The sequence below is a fragment of the Vulpes lagopus genome, chromosome 7 (assembly GCF_018345385.1).
Source record: "Vulpes lagopus strain Blue_001 chromosome 7, ASM1834538v1, whole genome shotgun sequence".
Taxonomy (NCBI): Eukaryota; Metazoa; Chordata; class Mammalia; order Carnivora; family Canidae; genus Vulpes; species Vulpes lagopus.
The window spans coordinates 107,117,373-107,145,225 of record NC_054830.1 but is presented as its reverse complement, the minus strand read 5'-3'; the positions used below and the strand labels follow the sequence as shown (position 1 = coordinate 107,145,225).

At 45.5% G+C, this 27,853-nt stretch overlaps 1 protein-coding gene across 4 annotated transcripts in view; it reads right to left on the bottom strand.

Annotated features, from left to right (window-relative positions):
• Window positions 1-43: 43 nt before the first annotated feature.
• Window positions 44-27,853, bottom strand: part of KLHL3 (kelch like family member 3) — a 283,446-nt gene continuing 255,636 nt past the window's right edge. For all 4 annotated transcript variants that reach the window (XM_041761278.1, XM_041761281.1, XM_041761279.1 and 1 more), the window contains 7 exons: window positions 26,659-26,776; window positions 26,044-26,241; window positions 24,471-24,572; window positions 21,385-21,513; window positions 17,353-17,493; window positions 15,188-15,331; window positions 44-4,585 (listed from right to left, as the gene is read on the bottom strand). In XM_041761278.1, the coding sequence (XP_041617212.1) occupies window positions 4,557-4,585; window positions 15,188-15,331; window positions 17,353-17,493; window positions 21,385-21,513; window positions 24,471-24,572; window positions 26,044-26,241; window positions 26,659-26,776 (861 nt within the window). In that variant the 3' untranslated portion in view covers window positions 44-4,556. The remainder of the gene's footprint in view (window positions 4,586-15,187; window positions 15,332-17,352; window positions 17,494-21,384; window positions 21,514-24,470; window positions 24,573-26,043; window positions 26,242-26,658; window positions 26,777-27,853) is intronic.

Here is a 27,853-nt window from a genome sequence, read left to right as displayed (position 1 = left end):
CTAGTGAAGAGCCTGGACTATAGAAATGAAAAACTGAGAAAGGTTTTCACAGTTCAGCTTTTATTAAAATTAACACAAAGTATGGGAAACTAAAATTTGATTCCTATTAAAATAATACATTTGAGGAATGGTTTCTTCAGCTACCACTGTAACTGATGGAGGATATGACAAGTGTTCTTTTACAAGACAGATGGGCTCTAACATCCAAGCAGAGAAGAGCAGATCAAGGACCTTACCAATGCAGTGTGTTAACAGGGCATCAGTGATCAAGTCTGGTTGCCTATGGACAACCACATGGACAGAGCACCCACACAAACATACACATTCAGCGTCTTGAGTCTTCTTTCAAAGTATTTTATACATCATACACAAATTAAATAAGAAGTCGAACAAGGGCCCTTTTATGCCACTGAGAAAGAGGGGGAAATACTTTTCAAACTCATAACCCAAGGAAAGAACATAATTTGTTTCTCCAAATGCCACAGTTACAAGCATTCGTGCCTTGGCTCATGCCATATCCACGAGACACTTAGCCCCATGACAAAGGCTGTGTAGGGGCTATGAAGTTGTGATTATCCACTATAGAAGTCTCTTCCATTCCCAAATGTCAAAAGTGCTGCTGCTTGGTCACACAGCACACACAGCACAGCTTAACACGAGGGGCTTAGGACTCTAAATAGTGCAAACACTTAAAAAAAAAAAAATCCAACCTCCTTGCTTCTCCGGGAAAACAAAACCTTAAAAACTCCAGCTAACTGGAATAGGAGTTTGTTCAATCTCCCAACCTGATCCAAAAAGGTGCAAATGGGGAGCATGGAGGCAATTCAAATGGCACCTATCCCAAAAATGAAAATAAAAGATTTTTTCAATGAGGCTAATGGCAGAAAAATACATAAAATAGAGCCTGGAGTATATAGATAAAGCTCAAGAAACAAGTAAGTTTTAGGTGTAGTATAAGCATCTGTAAAGGACATGCTTAACACATTCTCAATGATCATGAGGAGTGACCCCTCTTTTAAAGTTTATAGACAAGATGCTTCCAAAAGGGACATCATCCAGCAACAAAGGCCTTTAGCTGGCGGAAGCTTCAGAAGAACAACGGGACAGAAAAGAATGAGGACTAGTTTACTAGACCTAGGAAACTCCTGGGAGTATACACTGGAGGGCAGACTTTCTCTGGAGCATCTCCATGCTACAGCATGCCAGGCTCAGCACCAGGCAGTGAGAGACACCAGGAGATGGGTCAACCAGCTTCACTCCTGCAAGGAACGGACTCCAAAACAGTAGCCAGGCAGTACAGGGTAATTGTTGAGTCAGGCTAAACATTAGTCCCTAAGCAATTCTAGAGACACCAGTGATTGTGTTTTCCAGCAATCTCCCTCAAATATGGTATGAGAAAGAGAACTCAAAGTAAAAAAGACTCATCTACCCAGAACTACTGAAAAATCTGTTTTTGGAGGGTGACAAGCAAAGGGAAAATAGTTACAGGCATGAACTATAAGAGTGAATGACTTATGGAACAGAACTTCTCATTATCATGGATAATAAAAATCAATTCAAATATCCTAAAAAATTATCTTATAAAAATATCTACATTAAAAGTTTAGCCTGAAAGCTATAGCTTCAGTTTTATAAAAAGGCAATCTTTGAAAGGATCTGGCTCAGGAATATACAAACATTACACAACAGATATCAAAGTAACACAGCTCGAAAAGCATGCTAGGGGATATTGCAACTCGTTTATCATTAAAGAGAATTAAGTGTTCTTACTGCATAGCAGAAAATGAGGTCAGCTTCATTTGCATAATACTGCAACTTTTTAGAAGGAGAGATGCCATTAAGTACTTAGAAGTGACTTTGGAATTCAGAGTATGACTTCTGTGTTGTCCAAATCAGTATCCAAGCAGCATCTAAGCGGCTTCTAACCTTGGGCTGCAATTCCATCTCATCACTGTGATCGGCTTTCAGATATGCCATCCACAAAGCTGCATTCACAAGCAGCTGTGGCCACCCAGATGGGGGGGGGGGGGCGCAAGGGGTTCACCTACCATGTGACCAGCACAGACTTGAAATCAAGTCAGTTGTGTTCACTGTGGAGAGAGAATCGTACCTAGTGATAGTGAGACAGCAGGTTTTAAATGGCATCTGTGGGCGGCTAGAGCCCAATGGCTTTTTGGTGGTGACGTACCAGTGTCAGAGTCCCCATGAGAAAGGAAGCATGAGGATGAAATGAATGTGGCCTCAGCAGGACTATTGGCAAATGGGCAGTGCTTCCTGGGGAGCTGCGACGTGGAATCAATAGCAAAACTCCAAAAGCAGAAAATACGGCTGGTGAGCTCTGAGGGAAGGGACCCACTCTAGGCAGATGAAAAACAAGAATCTCTCCCACATATGCATGAAATTTCAGCTCCCAGGTGCTGGGAGAGGGGGTGGGAAGTTCACCTTTAATCTGAAATCAGGAGCTGTGTGAACAACACACATGGGACCCCAACCCCCAGCCTCATCCCCACCAGAAACCAAAAGGAAGCCCCAAGCCTTCCTCAGGCTGAGAGGAAGAACACTGGCAACAAGAAGTTCATTCCATCAGCTTCCAAGCCAAGGCAGAGCTCCGAAACCACTGTCATCTCCAGTGGCCAGCACCTAACTGAAGGCATGACTTGATTCCCCTGGAAATATTTCCTCCATGTCCAACAAAGCTGGATATTTTAGCCTTTTTCCAAAGCCGCTAAAAATTCCAGATGCCTCAGTGCTGCCCTCCAAACGTCTCACTGAAATATCTGCTCAACATCAGAAGACGTTTCTTCTTCAAGAGAGTTGAGTGTTTAGTGCTCAAAAATATGCATTAAATACACAAAGCAGCCAACTACTAGGGAGGCTACTGGCTTTATTCCTGCCAGAGTGAGCTGGGAGGGTGCCAGTCTCCTTTAGTATCTGCTTGGAAGTAGCCCAGTGATACCAGAAGTCCCTTATCAGGTTCCACAAAGCCCCCTGACTCCTGTAAATGGACCACCACGCCAAGGAGCATTAATCCCCAGCCCCGACAACGTGACACTATTCTCCAGACACAAGACCTTTCCTTCTTATGCCACAAATTCCAACACAAGTGATTTGCAATTTGAGGAACAGTTTCACATCTTTTTTTTTTTAATGAAAATTGATTCCATGTGTCCTCAAATCCCTCCCCCTCCAGATGCTTGAAGTTCTGTCACTAATAATTTTTGCCTGTGAATTAGCAAAGCTTTCACCAAGCTCCTCTTTTAAAATGCAGGTAACCCTGAAAGAGATCACATATTCAGGGTATTTACCACCTCCTCTCTCTCAGGAAAAACAAGGAGGAAGGAAGTATTGTGAGGGCTGGAGAGAGGATGCAGGCCCTGGAACAAGGGGAGAGAGAGTACAAGGAAAGGAAGACGAGGACCTCAGACAGATCTGACCATCGCCATCAAATGCTGAGGGTCAGCTCCAGCTGGTGTACTCCTTTGAAGTCATCCATGTCCATCTAGATCACATATGACCCCAAGGCAGGGGCAAAACTATCTTTGGGTTTGGAGGTAGGGTGACCTTTTACTTATCCTCCAAACCAAGAACACTTTTGAGAGTAAAACAGGATGCTGTGAATAATTAAGCCTGGGTAATAAGTATAAATGGGCACTGTCTATCCCAACAAAACTCAGAAGTAGGATCCTCTCTGAGACCATTTTAGACAGGAACTGCCTTACCACTTTGGTTTGTTGTTTTGTTTTTGTCTTTCATGTGTACATATTTTTTTTCTCCAGTGTCATACTCGGGGCTTCTCCAAAGAGCTAGTTTTTCCAATTGAAGAGACACAAAAGCATCCCAAACATCAAGGACTAGACGGTTCTCATCTGCTTCCTGGAAGAGAGCCCAAAGAAGAGCACCCATTGGGAGGGGCTAAGGAACCCATTTGTTCCCAGTTCTAGCACACAGAAGACACAGTGCAGATTCAATAATGCCCAGCTCTTCTGCAGACAGTGCCAGTAGTCAAAGCCAGTCTATAGGCATGGTCAAAGCAATGCCCCTGTCACCAGTCATTTCTGGACATTCCTGGCCTGTTCAACCGGACCTCCAGAAGACAGCAGCTTTAGTAATCTCAGGGTTCCCATGGGGTAAATCCAGAAAAGAGGTTTCTGTGATTTGATTTCTAGCACAGAAGGATCAGTAGTAAAGAAATCCAGTAGATTGTCACACATCCCCCAACCTAGTGGAACACCATGTTCTACACACACACACACACACACACACACACACACACAGGTTTCTCAGGTGTTCCCATAGAAACACACAATAAAGCCCAAAGGTGCTGCCTCGAGCTATCAGGAACCCACTGCTCAGGGAGGAGGCCTGAATGCTTCAGGGGAGCAGGAGACAGGTCACCAGTCTTCAGGCCAGACACCACTTTGCCACATCGGAGGAGGGCACTTCTGACTCCATTGCTGTTTCTCACAGTGAGTGGCACCCAGCAGTCATGGTGCCACTGTTCTGAGTCACAGGCAGCACCCCACCCCTCCTCCATCTCCTGGCAGTGGGAGTGGGGATCACAAGGGCTTGTGAATCACAGCAACACCTAAAAAAAGGGAGAGAAAGTTACCGACTTAGCTTCTTCCAAGTTATTCAGAGTCCCATGGAGTTCATGAGCCCAAGACATCCCAAAGGCCCAGTCAAGGGAAATGGGCATGTTGGTATCCAAACACTGTGGGGCCCGAGAACTCAGACTGCCAGCCGCTGGTTCTTTCCTACTCTAGTGGCCCAGTCAAGTCTCAGCAAGACACGTAAGCCCACAAGCACAGTCCTTCAGCACCACAGCTTAGTGGTCTCCTTTCACATTATCACCTGGACACAGTTCTCGTCATGATGACTCCTTTTCCAGCCTCAGAGCTCAGCTTAATGACATTCCCCACCTTCACTGGCTGCCCAGAAGCAGCTCCATGGCTCTATCTCTCTATCACTTTAAGAGAAGTGACAGTGATTCATGCCGACTTTTACAAGACACTGAAATGAACTGAAAAGAAGAGTGAACTGACTTCACTGTAGTCAGAAAAGCGGAATGCCGGTGCTAGCCCTGCCACCAGTCAAGCTGCAACGTGGTCTCAGGCAAATCCATGGACCTCTTCAGGCTGAGCTCCCATAATGTTTGATGTCACCTGACTGAAAGCCCCCTCCAGTGCTCAATGTTATACTTGGAAAAACAGTCCAGACACATCAGTCTTTGGTATGGTATTAGCCAAAATGAACCATACTCAAGTATGGCTAGCTTCGTGAGTCCACAGATGACCCTAGATGGTCTCTGTAACGTGGCACATACTGTAGGTGGACTCAGCCAACCTCCCTTCTACTTGCTATCCTCAAATGCAGAGACCAGTATGTTATTCAACTCGGCTTCCCAGACTGCCTTGCAGCTGGAAGGGCCGCGTGACCCAGTCCTGGCCAAAACCATTGGAAGGCACGTGTGCCAGGGCCACAGCTTTGGCTCTGTCTGCCGCCCCGCCTGGAAGAATGCTGATACATGGCCCAAGGCAGCAGCGGCAGCTGTTGGTAAAGCTGGCAAAACAGGAAAGGAAAGGGAGGACAAACCTGGTTCTTCAATGACAGTCTGAGCCCTAGGCCAGCCCTGGACTTCCTTCTGCCTGAGACAGATACATGCCTTCCTTATTTAAGCAAGTACCTATATGCTTTCCTGAACAAAATCCTAATTTATAGGTAAGGTCTACTGGTACGGAGTATCTGACTGGAGCCTTACTTTCGCATATTCCCAGAACTATAAAATCTTCTGGTTGCAGATGAGGTCGAGAGAACATTGCTTAAAGAAATGCCAGGATATCCCAGTGGTGAGATTCTGCTAAGATACCTGCATATGAGTTCTGGATAAAGGTATAGATAGAAAAGCCCAAAGATGGGCAGCCTGAGTCACCAGACCTGGATGTGCTTCCACTTTAACAGCATCTCACCTGCACCTCAGGATCCCCCCCCTTTTTTTTTTACTTAAGAGACACACAGAGAGAGGCAGAGACACAGACAGAGGGAGAGGCAGGCTCCAAGTGGAGAACCTGAGGCAGAACTTGACCCCAACATCCCAGGATCATGCCCTGAACCAAAGGCAGATGCCCCACCACTGGAGCTACCCATACCTCAGGATTCTTTCATAAGAAAGCTTTTAAAAATAGAGAAAAAAAAGCAGGGCCCTGTATTGTTTTATATAAACTTCCTTTTTTGATCAGAAAAGTAAAATATTCTTGGGGCACTGGGGTGGTTCCATCCGTTAAGCAGCCAACTCTTGATTTTGGCTCAGGTCATGGTCTCAGGGTCCTAGGATCAAGCCCCATATCAAGCTCCAAGCTCAATGTGGAGTCTGCTTGAGATTCTCTCTCTCTCTGCCTCTGGCCTTCTCTTTCTCTCTCAAAACAAATAATTTTTTAAGTAAAATATTGTCATTACAGGAAATCTGGAAAACACAGAAGAACACAAGGAAAAAAACTGAATTTCTTCATACAAAGAGAATCATCATTATCTTTTTGGACTATTTCCTAGCCTTTGAAAATAATCATGATCATCCACTGAGTGGGCGCTACATGCCAGGGAGGCACTGTGCCAGGCATTCCACATATCACTGCATGACAGCCGTAAGACACTTGGTGTGAATTTATTCTCATTTTACAAATGAGAAAACAAGAAGTTCAGTCAGACCAGTTACCTTGCCCAGAGTCCCAGCCAAGTGGCAGAACTGGAACTCCCACTGAGATCTGACTTCAATACTCCCTTCTCTAAGCAGCAGCTATTCAAACGTTCATGATCCAGGATGATTTGGCTGAGCTCGCATGGTACATACCTTGCATGATGACCTCCCCTCACCTCTGGCACAAACATTCTCTCATGATGTTAAAAAACACTTTAAAAAAAAAAAGATTTTATTTATTGACAGAGAGAATGTGAGAGGGAGCACAAGTGGTTGGAGCAGTGGGCAGAGGTGGGGAGAGAAGCAGACAGCCCAATGAGGGGCTCCATTCCAGGACCCCGGGATCATGACCTGAGCCAAAGGCAGATGCTCAACTGCTGAGCCACCCAGAAGCCGCCCAAAAACTTTCATTGTCTAAATATACCACAGTTTCACTCTTTCCCTTATCTCAGACATTAAGTACTTCTCAGATCTTTGCTTATCATAAGTAATACTCCAAATGAATTACTATCCATATGTCTCTGCATTTCAGGCAATTTCTTTAGATTCTAAAAGAATGGATTCATTCAGTCAACGGATTTGAGGACAGATTACATGTTTGCTTCTCCCTCTCCCATCTGCTTCTAGAGTGGACAGACAATAAAGAAGTCGACATGAAATACTCCTCACATTCGTGAAATTCTAACCACTTTATACCTAAATCTTCCCTTCTCATTAAGGCCCACTAGGAGCCCAAGGAGGGATCAATCCCTCATTGGCCTCGCCACTTCATGCTTAAAAAGGCCCTGCTCCTCCCACTACAGTTTTGAAAATACTAGTTTTAATAATTTTTTTTAATTAACTTTTATTGGTGTTTAATTTACCAACATACAGAAAAACACCCAGTGCTCATCCCGTCAAGTGTCCACCTCAGTGCCCGTCACCCATTCCCCTCCAACACCCGCCCTCCTCCCCTTCCACCACCCCTAGTTCGTTTCCCCGAGTTAGGAGTCTTTATGTTCTGTCTCCCTTCCTGATATTTCCCAACATTTCTTTTCCCTTCCTTTATATTCCCTTTCACTATTATTCATATTCCCCAAATGAATGAGAACATACACTGTTTGTCCTTCTCCGATTGACTTATTTCACTCAGCATAATACCCTCCAGTTCCATCCACGTTGAAGCAAATGGTGGGTATTTGTCGTTTCTAATTGCTGAGTAATATTCCATTGTATACATAAACCACATCTTCTTTATCCATTCATCTTTCGATGGACACCGAGGCTCCTTCCACAGTTTGGCTATTGTGGCCATTGCTGATAGAAACATCGGGGTGCAGGTGTCCCGACGTTTCATTGCATCTGAATCTTTGGGGTAAATCCCCAACAGTGCAATTGCTGGGTCGTAGGGCAGGTCTATTTTTAACTCTTTGAGGAACCTCCACACAGTTTTCCAGAGTGGCTGCACCAGTTCACATTCCCACCAACAGTGTAAGAGGGTTCCCTTCTCTCCGCATCCTCTCCAACATTTGTTGTTTCCTGCCTTGTTAATTTTCCCCATTCTCACTGGTGTGAGGTGGTATCTCATTGTGGTTTTGATTTGTATTTCCCTGATGGCAAGTGATGCAGAGCATTTTCTCATGTGCATGTTGGCCATGTCCATGTCTTCCTCTGTGAGATCTCTCTTCATGTCTTTTGCCCATTTCATGATTGGATTGTTTGTTTCTTTGGTGTTGAGTTTAATAAGTTCTTTATAGATTTTGGAAACTAGCCCTTTATCTGATATGTCATTTGCAAATATCTTCTCCCATTCTGTAGGTTGTCTTTTAGTTTTGTTGACTGTATCCTTTGCTGTGCAAAAGCTTCTTATCTTGATGAAGTCCCAATAGTTCATTTTTGCTTTTGTTTCTTTTGCCTTCGTGGATGTATCTTGCAAGAAGTTACTGTGGCCAAGTTCAAAAAGGGTGTTGCCTGTGTTCTCCTCTAGGATTTTGATGGAATCTTGTCTCACATTTAGATCTCTCATCCATTTTGAGTTTATCTTTGTGTATGGTGAAAGAGAGTGGTCCAGTTTCATTCTTCTGCATGTGGATGTCCAATTTTCCCAGCACCATTTATTGAAGAGACTGTCTTTCTTCCAATGGATAGTCTTTCCTCCTTTATCGAATATTAGATGACCGTACATTTCAGGGTCCACTTCTGGGTTCTCTATTCTGTTCCATTGATCTATGTGTCTGTTTTTGTGCCAGTACCACACTGTCTTGATGACCACAGCTTTGTAGTACAACCTGAAATCTGGCATTGTGATGCCCCCAGCTAAGGTTTTCTTTTTTAAAATTCCCCTGGCTATTCGGGGTCTTTTCTGATTCCACACAAATCTTAAAATAATTTGTTCTAACTCTCTGAAGAAAGTCCATGGTATTTTGATAGGGATTGCATTAAACGTATAAATTGCCCTGGGTAACATTGACATTTTTACAATATTAATTCTGCCAATCCATGAGCATGGAATATTTTTCCATCTCTTTGTGTCTTCCTCAATTTCTTTCAGAAGTGTTCTATAGTTTTTAGGGTATAGATCTTTTACCTCTTTGGTTAGGTTTATTCCTAGGTATCTTATGCTTTTGGGTGCAATTGTAAATGGGATTGACTCCTTAATTTCTCTTTCTTCAGTCTCATTGTTAGTGTATAGAAATGCCATTGATTTCTGGGCATTGATTTTGTATCCTGCCACGCTACCAAATTGCTGTATGAGTTCTAGCAATCTGGGGGTGGAGGCTTTTGGGTTTTCTATGTAGAGTATCATGTCATCGGCGAAGAGGGAGAGTTTGACTTCTTCTTTGCCAATTTGAATGCCTTTAATGTCTTTTTGTTGTCTGATTGCTGAGGCGAGGACTTCCAGAACTATGTTGAACAGCAGTGGTGAGAGTGGACATCCCTGTCTTGTTCCTGATCTTAGGGGAAAGGCTCCCAGTGCTTCCCCATTGAGAATGATATTTGCTGTGGGCTTTTCGTAGATGGCTTTTAAGATGTCGAGGAAAGTTCCCTCTATCCCAACACTCTGAAGGGTTTTGATCAGGAATGGATGCTGTATTTTGTCAAATGCTTTCTCTGCATCTAATGAGAGTATCATATGGTTCTTGGTTTTTCTCTTGCTGATATGATGAATCACATTGATGGTTTTATGAGTGTTGAACCAGCCTTGTGTCCCAGGGATAAATCCTACTTGGTCATGGTGAATAATTTTCTTAATGTGTTGTTGGATCCTATTGGCTAGTATCTTGTTGAGAATTTTTGCATCCATGTTCATCAGGGATATTGGTCTGTAATTCTCCTTTTTGGTGGGGTCTTTGTCTGGTTTCGGAATTAAGGTGATGCTGGCCTCATAGAACGAATTTGGAAGTACTCCATCTCTTTCTATCTTTCCAAACAGCTTTAGTAGAATAGGTATGATTTCTTCTTTAAAAGTTTGATAGAATTCCCCTGGGAAGCCATCTGGCCCTGGACTCTTGTGTCTTGGGAGGTTTTTGATGACTGCTTCAATTTCCTCCCTGGTTATTGGCCTGTTCAGGTTTTCTATTTCTTCCTGCTCCAGTTTTGGTAGTTTGTGGCTTTCCAGGAATGCGTCCATTTCTTCTAGATTTCCTAATTTATTGGCGTACAGCTGTTCATAATATGTTTTTAAAATCGTTTGTATTTCCTTGGTGTTGGTAGTGATGTCCCCTTTCTCATTCATGATTTTATTAATTTGAGTCTTCTCTCTCTTCTTTTTAATAAGGTTGGCTAATGGTTTATCTATCTTATTAATTCTTTCAAAGAACCAACTCCTGGTTCTGTTGATCTGTTCCACAGTTCTTTTGGTCTCGATATCATTGAGTTCTGCTCGAATTTTAATTAACTCTCTTCTTCTGCTGGGGGTGGGGTCTATTTGTTGCTTTTTCTCTAGTTCCTTTATGTGTAAGGTGAGCTTTTGAATTTGAGATCTTTCCAGTTTTTGAATGTATGCTTGTATTGCGATGTATTTCCCCCTCAGGACTGCTTTTGCTGCATCCCAAAGATTTTGAACGGTTGTATCTTCATTTTCATTAGTTTCCATGAATCTTTTTAATTCTTCCTTAATTTCCTGGTTGACCTTTTCATCTTTTAGCAGGATGGTCCTTAACCTCCACGTGTTTGTGGTCCTTCCATATTTCTTGTTGTGATTAAGTTCTAATTTCAAGGCATTATGGTCTGAGAATATACAGGGGACTATCCCGATCTTTTGGTATCGGTTCAGACCCGATTTGTGACCCAGTATGTGGTCTATTCTGGAGAAAGTTCCATGTGCACTTGAGAAGAATGTGTATTCAGTTGAGTTTGGATGTAAAGTTCTGTAGATATCTGTGAAATCCATCTGGTCCAGTGTATCATTTAAAGCTCTCGTTTCTTTGGAGATGTTGTGCTTAGAAGACCTATCCAGGGTAGAAAGAGCTAGATTGAAGTCACCAAGTATAAGTGTATTATTATCAAGGTATTTCTTGAGTTTGGTTATTAATTGGTTTAAATATTTGGCAGCTCCCACATTCGGGGCATATATATTGAGGAGTGTTAAGTCCTCTTGTTGGATAGATCCTTTGAGTATGAGATAGTGTCCCTCTTCATCTCTCACTATAGTCTTCGGGGTAAATTTTAATTTATCTGATATAAGGATGGCAACCCCTGCTTTCTTTTGAGGACCATTTGAATGGTAAATGGTTCTCCAACCTTTTATTTTCAGGTTGTAGGTGTCCTTCTGTCTAAAATGAGTCTCTTGTAGACAGCAAATAGATGGGTCCTGCTTTTTTATCCAGTCTGAAACCCTGCGCCTTTTGATGGGGTCATTAAGCCCGTTCACATTCAGAGTTACTATTGATAGATATGAGTTTAGTGTCATCATATCTATTCAGTCCTTGTTTTTGTGGATTGTTCCACTGAACTTCTTCTTAAAGGGGAATTTTAAGAGTCCCCCTTAAAATTTCTTGCAGAGCTGGTTTGGAGGTTACATATTCTTTCAGTTCCTGCCTGTCTTGGAAGCTCTTTATCTCTCCTTCCATTTTGAATGAAAGCCTTGCGGGGTAAAGTATTCTTGGTTGCATGTTCTTTTCATTTAGGACCCTGAATATATCCTGCCAGCCCTTTCTGGCCTGCCAGGTCTCTGTGGAGAGGTCTGCTGTTACCCTAATATTCCTCCCCATAAAAGTCAGGGACTTTTTTTCTCTTGCTGCTTTAAGGATCTTCTCCTTATCTTTGGAATTTGCAAGCTTCACTATTAAATGTCGAGGTGTTGAATGGTTTTTGTTGATTTTAGGGGGGGATCTCTCTATTTCCTGGATCTGAATGCCTGTTTCCCTTCCCAGATTCGGAAAGTTTTCAGCTAGGATTTGTTCAAATACATATTCTGGCCCTCTGGCCCTTTCCGCGCCCTCGGGAACCCCAATTAAACGTAGGTTTTTCTTCCTCAGGCTATCATTTATTTCCCTTAATCGATCCTCATGGTCTTTTAATTGCCTGTCTCTTTTTTCCTCAGTTTCCCTCTTTGCCATCAACTTGTCTTCTATGTCACTCACTCGTTCTTCCACCTCGTCAAGCCTCGTCGTTAGGACTTCTAGCTTGGATTGCATCTCATTTAATTGATTTTTAATTTCTGCCTGATTAGATCTAAATTCTGCAGTCATGAAGTCTCTTGAGTCCTTTATGGTTTTTTCTAGAGCCACCAGTAGCTGTAAAATAGTGCTTCTGAATTGGCTTTCTGACATTGAATTGTAATCCATATTTTGTAACTCTGTGGGAGAGTGGGCTGTTTCTGATTCTTTTTTTTGAGGGGTTTTCCTTCTAGTCATTTTGCTCAGTGCAGAGTGGCCAAAAACAAGTTGTATTGGGAAAAGGAGAAAAAGAGAGAGAAGGAAAGAAAAGAGAAAAAGAAAAAAGAGAAAGAAGAAAAAAATAGGGGAAAAAGAGAAGAAAAAGAAAGAAAGGAGAAAAAAGAAAAAAGGGGGGGTGGGGGAAGCAATCAGAAATCAAGAAGAAAGAGAGAAAAAAAAAGCACAAAACAAAACAAAAACAAAAAAAAAAAAACAAAAAACAAAAAAAACCACGGGGGAGTATCTTCCGATTCTGTGTAGTTTAAGTCCCTTGACTTCCCTGGAACTGGTCCGTGTCGCTGGTCTTCTGGGGGAGGGCCCTGCTGTGCTGATTCTCAGGTGTTAGCACTTGGGGGAGCTGCTCTGCCCCTGCCTGGTGCAGGGCTCGGTGGGGGTTGTTCACCCCATGAGGCCCCGGGAGGAAGCCACAGTGGCGGGGGCAGCTCTGGGACCCTGGAGTCAGCTCCCGCAGTAGCTCCGGGGCTCTCCTTCTGCAGGGCCTGGGGGCTCCGGGGCGGGGCCGCTGATCTGCTCAGTTCCAGGCAGGAGCGTCCTTGCTGTCCTGGGCCCTCCCGGCCTCTGCCTGTCCCGGGGGAGGCCGGATCCTGGGCTGTGTCCCGGCGCCCTGTGCTCCGGGGCCTGCGCTGTTGGATTCGCGCTCCCGGCGGTGCAGCCCCCTCCGCGGAGCCGCCGCCCGAGCCCCTCCGAGCTGTTCCCGGAGCCGCGCCGCCCCCTCCGCGCGGAGCTTCTTCCTCTGCGCGAGCCGCCGCCGCTGAGCTGTTCCCGGAGCCCCGCAGCCCCCTCCGCGGAGCCGCCGCCCGAGCCCCTCCGAGCTGCTCCGGGTCCCGCCGAGCGCTGCAGCCCTTAGGGAGCTCGGCGCACTCTCCGGGGCGCAGTTCCTCTGTTACTGTCCCAGGGAGCCCGAGGGCATCCCCGCCTTTCTGGGGATCCTGCTCCAATTCCCGGGGAGCCCCTTTCCGCGGGGAAGGTCGGTGCAGCTCCTGCTCCTCCGGGCCGGGGCTCTCCTGTCCTGGGGACACTCGCCCCGGCCTCAGCCCGGCTCCTCGCGGGGCCCCTCCCCCCTGGAGGCCTTTTGTTTCTTTATTTCTTTTTCCCCGTCTTCCTACCTCGATAGAAGCGCGAACTCTTCTCACTGTAGCGTTCCAGCTGGTCTCTCTTTAAATCTCAGGCCGAATTCGTAGGTTTTCAGGATGATTGGATGGTTTTCTAGGTAATTTGCTGAGGACCAGGTGACCTGGAGACCCTACTCCTCCGCCATCTTGCCCCTCCTCCAGTTTTAATAATTAACCTCAAGGAAAGAATCACTCTAAGACCAACATGTCTCTAAAATCTTTTATATTTAGTTGAGGAAAATCCTAAACAAGGGAAAAAAGTAAAATCAAGTCACTGCCACGGAGAGCCTATGTTGACAAAATATGATGTAAAAACTCCTTCAAGCCTGCACGGCACAGTCTTCCTTTGTACTGACATCCAAACAAGAATGAATGACTGGCCTTCTGATGCATAAAAGGGGTAAGAATACCACTAGAGTTATGACGTACACTTCAGGAGATGGTGGTTGTAAGATACTTAGGGTGCATTGCTATGTGTTCAATAATATAGTCAATAAATAACTGTAAGTTCTAACTATCCCAGTTCTTGGAAGATGAGATGCAAGCTGCGGAGCTACCTCAGGTGTATATGAGTCTGTGTGTCTCTCTATAGACCCTCATTGTCAGCGGCACTAGCTACATCCGGCCTCCCAAACCTCACCAACCCCTTTACACACAATCCCCAGGTATAAGCCCCTGTAGCAGCATCATTCCTTACTCCTGCCTGCATATCTGGCCTGGAATGTGTTCCCCCGTCAGCTGTGGTTGTCCAGAGGGCATGGACTCAAGAGTCAGACCTGAGTCTGAATGCTGATTTTGTCATTTTTTGAGCTATGTGGTCTTGTGCAGGTTACTTATATTCTCCAAACCCCAGTTTCATCATCTGTAAAATGGAAGGAACCAGTCCCAGGCACCCAGAGAGTTCTTGAAAAGATGGCAGTGAACGTGTACAGGGTCCTGAACACACTACCCTGTGGCACAGGGAGGGAGCACCTGGCAAAGGGCAGCTAGCCATGTCACTGGGGCCCACCTTCAGAGTTGATCATGGCTCATTTCCTCCAGGAAGTTCTCACCTGTCATGCCTTACAGTATGTACAGCATAGCACATTCCATTTAGAAGTTATGTGTACGTTGTCCTGTATCTCCTATTTCATGTAGACAAATCTTATCTTTCCAATTATATTTCTGGAAGGCAAGGACTATATCTTATTGTACCTGGTAACCCAGAAATGGCAATGAAATTTTTAAACCTCTTATGACAAATTGAGGCAGGTGGAAGTGGCTCCCCAGAACATGGGTGTTAAAAAGAATTCTGGGCCTGCATTCAGGTTCACTGGGGAAACCAGTGCTCATTAGAGGAATCTGCGGCAGGCATAGAAAGGAGTGGTGACCTCTGAAAATTATCTGCTATCCCTGGAGGAGGCACGTAGTCCTAAGTTAAGCAAACTTACCTCCACCCTGCCCTGCATCCCCTGTGTAGGAGTGGGGTGGGGGGGAAGGTGGAATCGGGGGTAAAGCATACTGGCCTGCATAGCTCCGCCCCGTGCTCATGTTGGTTGGCAGCAGTGTCCATTTGTCAGTGACAGGATTGTAGTACTCCACCGAGGCCAAGTTGCAGGATCCATCATCCCCTCCGACCACATACAGGAGCCCGTTCACCGCACAGACGCCTGGGAATCAGAAGCCACAGGAAACATTACAGCAGGAGCCACAAAGGGGTCGGAATGGATGGGAAACATACCTGGATGTCCCCTGGAGGTGCTCCTCCTCCCCTAGCTCAGAGGTTTAGTTGTACTCCACAGAAGAACATGCCAACAACAATCACTAGGCCCCAACGATCCTCCTTTCTGAGAAGGTCCTTTCTCTGACCAGGGAGCCTTCACCACTATACACTCCCATGGACATTCCTGGCCCCTGACTCTATAAACACTTAGAGTATCATCGTATGGGCTCCTCTCTACTGGAGCATGCAGATGTGCCATGTGTGGACTGAGCTATGCTCAGGGAATCTCACATACACTACTCCTGACCCGCTTGTAAGTTTTCGCTGATAGACGCTGGTGTAGCCACATGTGTCTAACAGTTGTGTCTGTGATAACTTCACATGACTTGGATCTGAACCCACACATAGCTCCCAGAGACAAGGCACTCTTCCCGCCCTGATCTCACAGAGAGCTGGCTTAAGGACAAGATCTCATGCTGCAGGAGTCCAAAAGAGGAAAACACGATTTTCCTCATCGAGAGTGTAAAAGGTCATAGTCTAATACACTACGTCTTCTTTCAAAATTACAGTAAGGGGCTGACAATGTTCAAAAAAGTAGTAATTATAAGTATTGATGAAGATAACCTCAAATACTGGTTGAGAGGATACAATGTACCACTTTCCTGAGTGGAACTGAAAGCAAATATGCTCCCTTTGGCTCAAAAATTTCACTCTTGGACTTATATTCTAGAGAAGTAATTTTAGATGCATGCACTGATTAGCCAAAGGACCATTTATAACACAAAAGGATGACTAGAGAAAAAATGGAAATAACCTAAATGTCCAATAGTAAATGAGTTAAATTGTGATATAGCCATTTGAAATACCATGTAAATCTATCTTGTGTTATAATAAGATAATCATGAAAGATTGTAAAGTGGATTAGAAAAGCGAGTTATAAAACAGCATTACAGTAGGATTCCACTTTTGCTATAAAAAAGAGAAATATCTGTATGTGAATATGTACGTATACACATATTTCCATTTAAACTTAATTCCTGGATTCTTGATACACTGGCTGTCTCGGGGGCTCTGCAATCCCTTGCTCACCTGGTTTAAGGCAAAATGCCAAGTTGTATCATAGCAGGCTCAGGCAATGGGCAAATTAATAAACTCCCCTCTGTTTACACTTTCAACATGTAAGCTACAAATGAGTTTAGCAAACAGATAATTTGAGTGTAAAGGAAATAAATCCACCTGAAAGTCATCTATTTGCCTTTCCAGCCTGGGAAGCTAAGCTAAGCCAACACTTTCATTAGAGCAAAGAGGCATAAAACAAGATATACCAACACAAGACACGACCTATAGGGCAAAGCTGTCAAAGGGAAGAGTGTAATAGGGATGTCAGGCTTCCGTAATAAAGATTTAAACATTCTGAGAAAAATCATTCCCACAGGAAGGAAAAGGTGGAGGGGACAGAGAGCTAGGAAGCACAAAGTGAGGACGATGATAAGTGTTCCCACTGGAGAATGAAGTAGGGCCTGGTTACCCCTACAAGAAAGGAGACAGGTTTCAGATGGGAAGTGAGAAGACTCCAAAGACAGGTACTGGCGAAGGAAACACAGAACCGAGTGTCACTGACTGGCCATATCCACATAGCCCTGTGCTCAACTACCCAACAGGGCCACTAGGAAGGAGGCTCTGGTGGCAATAAGAGGGCTTTCTTCAGTCTGTGTCCACACGTGTACAGTGAAAGTTATCAGCCCCTGCATCTAAGTGGGGGACCATATGGCTAGCATTTGTGCTCCCCAGCTCTCCCCTCTCCTAACTCAGCACCTAGTTGTCGAAGGGATAATTCCATTTGGGGTACAAGTTCCGGCCCAGATTCTGTTAGACAGCCATTGCTGGTCTCTCCCCTCTGCCCTTCTTTTACAGCTAGTATTTGCACCCACACCCCACAAGGACGGAAGGACAGAGTGGCTGTATTACCTGCGTTACGCCGGCACATGTTCATGTCTGCCACCTGCTTCCAGGTGTTTGTTCCAGGATCGTAAACTTCAACACTCTTCCTCACCAGGGGCCCGTCATGCCCGCCGGTGGCATACAGCTGTCCACTGAGCACTCCGACCCCTGAAAAGCAGAGCACAGTGTCTCAGCCTCAGACTGCCACTGTGACCAGAAGCCAGGAGGGCTGGCATCCCGTCCTGGGCAGCTGTCACCAGCAGGGTGACATGGACAGTGCTGTTTTGTTCCCCTGGGCCTCAGCGCCCTCTTCTGTAAAACAAATATAATGACATCCTGCCTGTCTCGTAAGGCTGTCAACCTGAGAATTCCCCAAAGATAAAGTAAAAATTATCCTGTATCCATTTAAAGAAACATAGATATACATACGTATGTAACAAATATGTGTGTATGTGGGTATACAATGGGGAGAGAGGGTGTATATGCAAAGAAAAAAAAAAGACTGCAAGACTTCCAAAACTTTAGTAGTTATTCCCAGATGGTAAAATTTGTCTTCCCTTTTGCCTGTCTGTGTTGCCAAGTTTTTCTACAATGTTGTATTACTCATATTCTTCAGCCTTCTATTATATGGGTTGCGTAAAAAAGAGTTAAAAGCAGAGACCAGCCACGCAGCAGGTGTGCTGATATCATTACCACATGGACCTCCTCATCTGTTTTGAAGCAGAACCTGTTCTTTCTGCCACATGCTCTCCTCTTAGCTTGCAGAGGGGCATTAAATCCCTCCCACTGTTGACAGACCTAAGCTGACTCCTAGAACGGCATTGTGGACAGGATTTAGAATAACCTTTCAAAGTCCTCTCATGTAAGTCACAGAAACAAAAGCCAGAAGGAAGGACGGTGGCCCAGGACCAGAAAGAGCAACTGACCTGGTGTCCAGGACATGTGGGGTCTGGACCTGGGTGTCTCTAACCTGCCACCAGGTCAACTTCCTCTTTCGAGGTCTCAGTCCTCCCACAGGTAAAGTGAGGGAGCTGGACTGGATGGGCAGTTCCAGGGGAGCAGGGGCGACTCCACCCCACGATGTGCTACATCTCATTCAGGTGGGGAGATTTTGAAAAGACAGAATCCAGGGCCTCTCTCCCACAAACACTGGCTGGAAATCAGAAAAAGCACCTCACCTGAGGTGAGGTCACCCAGGTGACTGGGATGTGCAGCCAGATGTCAGCCCACCAGATTTCTAGGATATAAACTTCACACCGACAAGGACCCTGGGTGCCTTATCTCATCTGCTTCCCTGCACCTGACGACACCAGGTTTATTGTTTGAATGAGAAGATATGTAAAATTCCCTCTAGCAATTATGCCACAGTTGCCATAAACTAACAGCAGATGGTGGTGTTGTACCAGCAACGGCTATCTAACAGCCAGGTTTAATACATTCAGGGTGTTCCAAAGCAGCCTCATCTGCCCCTCTTCCACGCTCAGCAGGAACAAGCCCAGCCTGGGTCCCAGAGATGGACTCTCTACTCCTCAACCATCTGCCGGCAAAGTTCACACCCTAGTGAAAAAACAAGCAGCATTCCAGGCCATCAGGGTCACCCCTGCCCTTTTGTAGCCAGTTCCGCAAATGTTCACAAAGAGGTCTTCTGGACCTCCTGGCACTTCAAAGGTTCTTTGAGCCACCAAAGAACACCCACTATCACAAGTATATGGGTTCCCCTCTCCAGAGGGACGGCTTTCCCACACTTTAGGGACATGAAGCACAAAGCAAAATCCGTCCTGGGAGCCTGATGCCAAGACTCAGTGATGAGGTAAAGTGTCCACTCTGGGAGAGACAGCATTCCCTAAACTGATTTCACCTGAGGACACAGGCAGCAGAACTGCCATCATCCAGGGCTGCTAGCCCAGGTAAAGGCAAGAGCGGTTCCAGCGAACTCCACACAGCAACAACCCCTGGGTTGCCTGGCAGAGACAGAGTTGTTGGCCTCCAGAGGCCCATTTAAGGCAGGTGAGGCAGGTCTGTGCTAGTGGCTCCACACGGGGCTGCATCTCCACACTTCCTGCTTGAGACATTCCTAGAAGCCACCCCCCTATCTCAGGGCTACCCCACTCTTCCTGAGCTGTCCCTACATCCTTGAGCTTTGAACTTGCTCTCACACCTCAAGTCATAGAGGATTCCTAGGAGGTGGGAAGACAACTCTACTAAGACCCTAGAAACCACGATTACTCAAGGAGCTCGGTGGAGGGACAGGAGCCATGAGATGGGTGAACTGCATTGGCCTCTAAGGAACGTCTACTATATCCCACTCATTTCACATCTGAGGAATCAGAAGCCAGAAAAGAGGAAGGGATTTGCCCAAGGTCTCATGGTAAGCTTCAGCCGGCCCAGCACTAAAGCACCAGTGTCCTGACTTTCAGGCATTTGCTCCACATTTAGGAAGGGCCAACTGGTCAGAATTAGCAGAAACAAGCCCACTAAAAATAGCATCCCAAACACAAATGCTTCTTAAATGGGGCCGTATACCTCTTTTCTTTTCTAACCAGTGAGCACACACAGGTTTTTGAATTTAATATTAAAATAGCATAGTTTTTAAGGAATGCTGAGGAAACACTCACATGTTTGGTGCTATAAAGTGAGATTATAATTCAATCTTCAAAAACACACAAAAGAAAAAATATATAAAAAAGAAAATCCTTGAGGGCATTATACTAAGTAAATTAAGTCAGAGAAAATATCCTATGACCTCCACTTCTATGTGGAATCTTTAAAAAAAAAAAAAAAATCAAAGCTCATAAAATAGAGAACAGATGGATGATTGCCAAGGTCAGGGGGTGAGAGGGTGGGCCAAATGGGTGAAGGTGGCCAAAAGATACAAACTTCCACTTATAAAATAAAAAAGTCATGAGGATGTCAGGTGAAGTATGGCAACTATAATTAATAAAACTGTATTTCATATTTTAAAATTTGCTAAGAAAGTAGATCTTAAAAGTTCTCATCACAGGAAAAAAAATTCTGGACTATGTGTGCTGACAGATGTAATGTATGTGGTGATCATTTCATAATATATACAAATACCAAGTCATAATGTTGTATATCTGAAATTAATATACTAATGCATGTCAGCTACACCTCAAATTTAAAAAAAATGAGAAGGAAGAGTATTATTGGTGGAAACTCACAACTGTTGCTTCCCTTTGAGGAAGTCACACAACCTTCCCACCCGGCCCAGGCTGCTCAGCACTCATCAGCTCCCAACAGAACCAGAACAGAGAGCCAGGGCCCAATATTCCATGCCTCTGTCCTCTCAGACCCTTTCTTTGGGCCTCTGAGGTGATGGAGGCTGTTGCTCTACTTCCTGGAAAATCCCAGAGAGCACATGGCTCCTTGTCTTCCCACAGGATTCAGAAGTGAGCCACACTTGCAAAGTCCTTCCCTTTCCATGTGGGGAATGGAGTGAGGGGTTCAGGAAGAGAGATGTAAGTTCATCTCCTAATAGGAACACTGACAGCTTGGCTTTCAACCCAGACAGGCAGGCTTGAGTTTCATCCACTGGAGACTGGGACAGCCACGCTCACTGCTCTACTAAGAATGTGACTCTGATAATTTAGGGGTCAGAAAAGCTAACTTCAGAGACAAAGCCGAGTGGGAATCCCACTCTACCAGTTAAATGACCTTGGGCAAATTATTCGCCCCCTGGTCAACTTACTTCCTGTTGAGTTGGAATTAATGCTGTGTCTTCCTTTTAGGGCGGTGGTGAGGATGAGATCAATCCAAGTACAGAAGGTGCTTATTAGGATGGCACTTGGCACAGAGCAAATGTTCCCTTTCCAGGAACACAGATATCCCCACAGAAACAGAAGGGATCACAGTGAAGAGAAAATCCCCTGGGAGAGGTTAATCTGTAAGTGCTTGTGTCGGGGTACACAAGGTGCTAGTGGGATACCAGACATCAAGAGGAAAGAATAGGAAGGTACAATGAGGTAGAACATGCACCTGCTGGTCTCCAGACCCACCTGAGAGCAGATGAGACACAGCCTGTACCCTGGGGCTCCCTCATACCTGCGCCACTACGGCGAGTGCTCATGTCTGCCACATACGTCCACTCATTGGTTGCTGGGTTGTACTGCTCCACGGTGCTCAGGCACTGGCGGGAAGCCCCATCATAACCCCCGACAGCATATAGCTTCCCTGGAACAGACACAGTGGCTGAAGGTGGTGCTGGAAAGTAACTGGAGCTGGGCTGAAATTCCATCTTTAACCCACTGGGTTGGCTCCTTCCCTTCCATCAGAGTTCAGGGCCCCTTTCCTCCAGAGGCATCACAAACCAGACTAAGCATTCTTCACATGCCTCCCTTCCACTTCCTCATACGCCATGAGGCTCCCTGAAGCCGTACTGAGCATGCTTCTAAGTAAGCACCCTCAGTGCCCATGCAAAGCTATGGTCTGATGCCACTGGGGCTTAGCATACTCTTGCTAGTGCACTATGTTAGATCTTCTCCAGGATAAGGCACCCAGGACATAAAAAGCTAGAGGGCCCCAGCTACAGGCAGGCAGGCTGACTTTGTGGCTAAAGGCTCACAATGGCAGATGAAACAAATATGGGAAAATATTCTTCAGTGAGAACCCAAACCCTGTCTTCACCATCATTTGTGTGCTCAGTCCACAATTTCAGCATGTGAATGGAGTGCTCTGTGTCAACTCTGGGCCAGGGTGGCTGGAACTCATCTATTGGCTCCCTTGTAATCTTTGAGCCATGCACAATATCCCTGAAATACCATTACCCATTTTTAAAATAAAAATACCATAAGCTGCTATCCAAAAGCATCATTTCTGCCTGGGGCCAGGCGTAAGGTTGGACAAGGGGCAGGAAATTGGCATTAGAGCGCTCCCAGAGCAGAGATTCAAGCATGGAGGGCCTCTTCTCTCCCACTCCTGCCTCCCCCACCTTGTGTGTGTGGGGGCAGGGGGGAGGGCAGTCCTACCTCACCTGTGGGCTACAGACTGATGGGGAACAAGAGAGTTATAATAAAGATCTTAAACACTAGCTGTAGGCTAAATAAGCACTGCCCAATGCAAATCCGCTTAATAGAGTTACTAATTAAAAGAGATTTTTTGTCACTATGTGCTTTCTTAAGGGAGAAATAACAAAAGTACAAACATTATTTGGAAGTGGGCAATTATTTTAAGTTAAAGGCTCAAAAATGCATTGTACCATCACAACTATTGCTGTATCAAATGTAAAATTATTTCTTCTTCTACCACTGAGGTTGGTTTTGTTTTCTGCCCCAGAATCCTTTCCAGTGGACCTTCTAAAAGAAAGGGACACCTCCTTTCCAGTTCCATCCTCACCTAAGCCACAGGAGAAATTCCTGACCCAGAAGCTCTTCTAGAGTCCAGGCTGCTTCTATGGGGTATGCTGGCCAAGACACAACCACCTGCCCTCCCAGCTGCCCACCACTCACCAAAGCCTAAGTCACTTGGGAAAGAGGAAGGCTTGGGATGTGGAGGAGAGGAGAAGCTCCCAAGGGCAACCCCGGTGTCATTCAGACCAGGCAGCCACAGTAGGAGACAGGGAGAGGGAGGAGAGCACCGTGAAACGTGGAGAGCTGTACCTATAAGGCCAGAGTGAAGCAGAAGCCCTGTAACGTGCCCCTGAAACATTTTCACTGGAGTTGTGAGGAGGACCCTCTGCTGTCCCAGGATGACCCAGAGCCAAAGGGCTTCAAATTTAGGATACACAAGATCAACACGTTCCCAGGCTGTCCTCTGTGTCAAAAGGCATGCTACAATACAGCACTCCTTCCACACACACAAGATGCTCCCAAAAGCCCTCATCAAGGGGAGGATTTAAAATCACTACCATGAAGGCAACTTCTCTAACCCCCGCCATCTCAACCTTGTATCAGCTGAAAAAATACTCACTCAAGGTTTCTCCTTGAGTCTATTAACAGGGACTTGCTATTTTTAACCCTTCCTCTATTGTTTGATATTCCTGGCTGAGGAACAAGGGGGGAAGTGGGAAGGTGGCTAGACAAAGCACTTACATTTGGCAGACAAATCAATTTCTGTTCCACCAGGAGGATGAGATTGCAAAAAAACAATTTATCTTGATAGGAGGATGGAATCCTTGCACTCACCAGGATGACTTGTTTAGTATGTTAGAATAATGTACTTTTAAATGGAAATTTACACAATACTGGTACAAAACAAGAAATGCAGTGAGAGAAAAGAATATTTCTATTACTGTCTAATCACTGCATATCAAACTTTCCCCAAAGCAAGTAAGGGTGTTCTTGGGGTGCACATGAAAAGCAGAGAGACAGTGTTGTCCTACAAAGTAGGACATTTTAGTCCAAATCATACTCTGTGCTTTAATACATTGAATTCACACATATTTTTAAGACTCCCTGATAGAATTTGCTAATGGTCTGAAAGAGTGTAGCATGATAGAAAGAGCAGTGAGTTTGGAGTCAGAAGACCCAGGCTCCAGGACTGGCTGTGCTATTTACGAATGAGCACATCACTTGCCCCTCTGGCATTCTACTTCCCCATGTGGAGAATGGAGAAAATGTAAGCCTTGCCTATCTTCTTCAAAAGGATTTTGGGAACAAAATTTGTATATAAAGGAGCCATTTATAAACTACAGTCTAACTGAGCCCCAGACCTAATCACTCCCACCTGCCTCACCCCACACACCCTTCCTGACAAGAGCAGGACTCTGTGACCAACCTGTCCTGCAGTGACAGTAATCAGACCTGGAAGGAAATGCCCACTTCACCCTAGGCTCTGTTAATGTGTCAACATAGGAATAGGAAAATAAAATTAATTAAATGAAATGATTCTTACCCCCCATCACATTATGCTCCTCAGTTATATGTTGACCCTGAGTCTTCAACCTGTAAGAGAACTGTTGACAAGTGGCCAAAGGAACAGGCCGGTGTTTCCCCTTAGGCTTCTCTTACTCTTCCCAACACAGCAGGCCACCCGCTAGCTCGAGCCAGTAGCTGCACCTCAACTTTCCTCACCTGTTCCATCAGGAGACTAGTACCTGACTCAGAGCTGTGATGGGAGGACTAGAGCCAGGGCATGAGGACAAGACCTGTGGGCTGGGGCACAGATAGGCCACCACGCACTTTTGTTCTTACCCTCCACAACGCCCACACCCACGCTGCTCCGCCGTGTGTTCATTGGAGCCACGAAGAACCACTCATTGGTCTTGTAGCTGTAGGCTTCCACGGATGCTAGGCCTGGGAGACAAGAGACTCATGAGATTCCCTACGGTGTGAGGCCTCACCCAGTGTGCCCAAGAAAAGCTGGGGAGAGGGTCAGAGACCTGCATGTATGGCTGAGCACCACCTCTACTTTGCTGTGTGGCCTAGGGCAGCTCCCTAAAGCACATCTGCATGGGAGGTGCACCAAGACCTGACTCAGGGCAGGTCATGAGAGGACACAGGGATACAACTGAACTGCCCTGCAAATGTTAACCGTTACACCTACAGAATAGGGGAAAAAACCTGAGGTTGCCTCACCTAACACCTTTTCCCTTCTCTTCCTTTACATGAGAAGCTGAACACTTACCTTCCCACCCTAGGGGTGACCCAAGCAATGAGGCCTAAGTGGAAGTCTGATGGGCATTTCTGAAATAGCATTTGTATTTCTGATACAGGTGCCAACACCAACCTGCTGTTGCCACCTGGAACACAAATGTGCTGGCTTAAGCTACCACAGACATCTTATGATCAGAAGAACATAGCCAAGAGACATTTAAAGAGCTTGGCCACAATATTCTTGATCAAGTGGATGAAGTGAGCAACTACCAACTTCCAGAGTCCCTGTTTCATGGGTAGAAAAGTACTTCTCAATTGCATAAGCCACCATATAGTAGGACTTTCTACTTACAGCTGACAGCAACTTCTTAAAGAAACAATGCTCCATTCCCTTTTTTTCTCTTTATTCTCAGGTCCTATCCATTAGTAGAAGCCCCTGGAGGGGCTGTAGACCCTGAAGGTTTATGAGTGAGGCAAAGAGAAGACTGGGAAAGGTTATCAAGTGGTAAAGACACAAATGAAAATTCGATGAAGTAAAAAATCCTGTTTTTTACATCCTGGGGGCATTTCAGTGTACCAGAGCTACTGTCTACAGAGAGTTCCACCTAGAGGTAGATGAGAAATGTGATCCTCTCTCCAAGTCCACATCTATTCATAGTTTCTGATTTGAACTCTGAAGTGACACAGAAGCCAGGAGCAAGTGGATGTTCCTGCTGTGGCACAGCCTGGCAAAGCTTCATGGAGCAGGGAAAGGGCAATGAACAAAGATGGCACGTGCCTGAGTCAGGTTTCTCCCATGGTTGAACCCCAGCTCCTTTGTTCGTCCAGCAGAAGGTCTGGACAATCCTAAGATGCCCTGCAGCTAAACATGCTAAGTCTCAGTTTTTGAAAAAAATAGGTTCCAAACAATAGCAAGGAGAATATGGCCTCTTCTGAGTGCAGAATCCTTCCTAGAGTCCTAGAAATGATAGCATGTGGGCAGTTACATAGTCTGTGTGCAGGAAAGCCTGGCTCTGGCAAGCAAGGTAGGAGATGAGGAAGGATGAGTATGCTGCTGAGGAAGTAGTTCTGGATGGACAGAACATTGGTCCAAGAACTGGCTGAGCAAACCAGGGTTGCCCTGAGGGCATGTCCCAGGCCGGGAGGAGTGGAGACCACATCCCAGACCTACCAGTACTGCCATCAAAGCCCCCCACGGCGTAGAGGAGGTCATTGAGCACGGCTGCACCCAGAGTGCTCCGGCGCTCCTGCATGCTGGCGATGGACGTCCACTGGTCCTTCACACCATCATATACGTCCACTGTCCGCACGCGCAGTGAGCCGTTAAACCCGCCCACAGCATACACGTGACCAGCCATGAACACCACACCTGAGGCACAGGAAAACCAAGGCATCGAGGTCATCTCAGGCGGCTGATCACTCATGTGGTGACAATGAGTGACATTGGGGAGCCGGGCAATCACGTGAATAATTCACCACAGAAAGTGATCTCCAACTTTATAGAACTGGAAGCCATTATGGACTCTCTGGATTTCCATTCATATATGCTTTTCCAAAGTTGTTTGATTCAAGCAAATACTTGTACCAGACTGAAGTCCCGAAGCACATAAGAACTGACCCCAGAAGGGGCAGCCAGAAATTGGGCAAGTGGGGAAGGAAGAGGAAGAGGAAGAGAGTCTATAATGCACAGATGTTTGTGGAAACAAGGAGCAGTGGAGGACTTCTGGCAGTAAGCAAAGACAAGCTGGGGAAAGCAGGCTGCACAATGACAGATGGTGCTACTCACCTGCTCTGCATCTCCTGGAGGGAAGCTCAGCAATCTGGTCCCACCGGTCCTCTTCAAAATCATAACATTCCACGCTGCGGATCGCCTTGGGGGCCTGGCCACCAACCACAATCATGACCTCCAGAAAGACAAACAGACATTAGCTGGGTCTGCCCAGCTAATGGATTCACACATGATCAATCCCTGGTACTTCCGCATGCCAGCTGCCCAGGGTCCACAGGCCATCCAGGGTACAGAGTTACACATTTGGAGATGCTGCCCTAAGCCACCAACAAATAGGACAATTCAAGAAAAATCTAACAAGAACATCGTACGAAGAAACACCATCATGAGAACTACACTTCCAAATCCTTGTGCTCAGGGCTGTGGCTGGTGGTACATGTAGCCACTCAGGGCTTGTTCTATGATCACAATGCCCTCAAGGATTTCGGCGAGGGAAACGAAATTTTGCATCAAAACAAAATATCACAAAACATATATCAAAATTTGAATATATTTTGGAGTAGAGTGCAACTTGGTTGCATTTTTAGGATAAAATTACTTCAAAAATATTTCTGATTACAGAAACTACAGAGGGCACTTACTCATTGAAGTGTAGGGGAAAACTGCGAAAGACTGCTTTGGGGTAGCAACCACAAAAATGTATTTAACTGATGATGCTCTGAACAATACTGTTTCCACAGGTAAGGTAGTAGCTACCACTGCCAGTCACTGCGTGCAATGTGTTGTCATTTACATGTCGCCATAACCCTGTGAGGTAGATATTATTGATATTGACAGATGAGGAAATTAAAGCTCAGAGAATGTAAGTAGATTGCCCAAGGTCACACAGCTGAGAGTGGCAGAATAAAGACTGAAAACCAAGTCTACCTGGCATAGAGGTGAAGGTAGCCCCACCCCTCTCCTGCTCCAGGGACCGGGTCCATGCATAGACAGCTCACTACATCCATGTTTTTCAAACTGCAGGTCACATTTCATTAGTGAGTCATGAGATGAATTTTATGCATTGCAAACCAGCATACTTTTAATAGAGCAGCACAGAAAATATACGAAGGGTGTTATTTCATCAAACAATTGTGGTGGTTATACATACAGGTAGGTGTCTCCTGCATAACAATTTAAACATATTTCTTAGTGTAGGGTATAGTAGGAAGGAAGGAAGGAAGAAAGGAAGGAAGGAAGGAAGGAAGGAAGG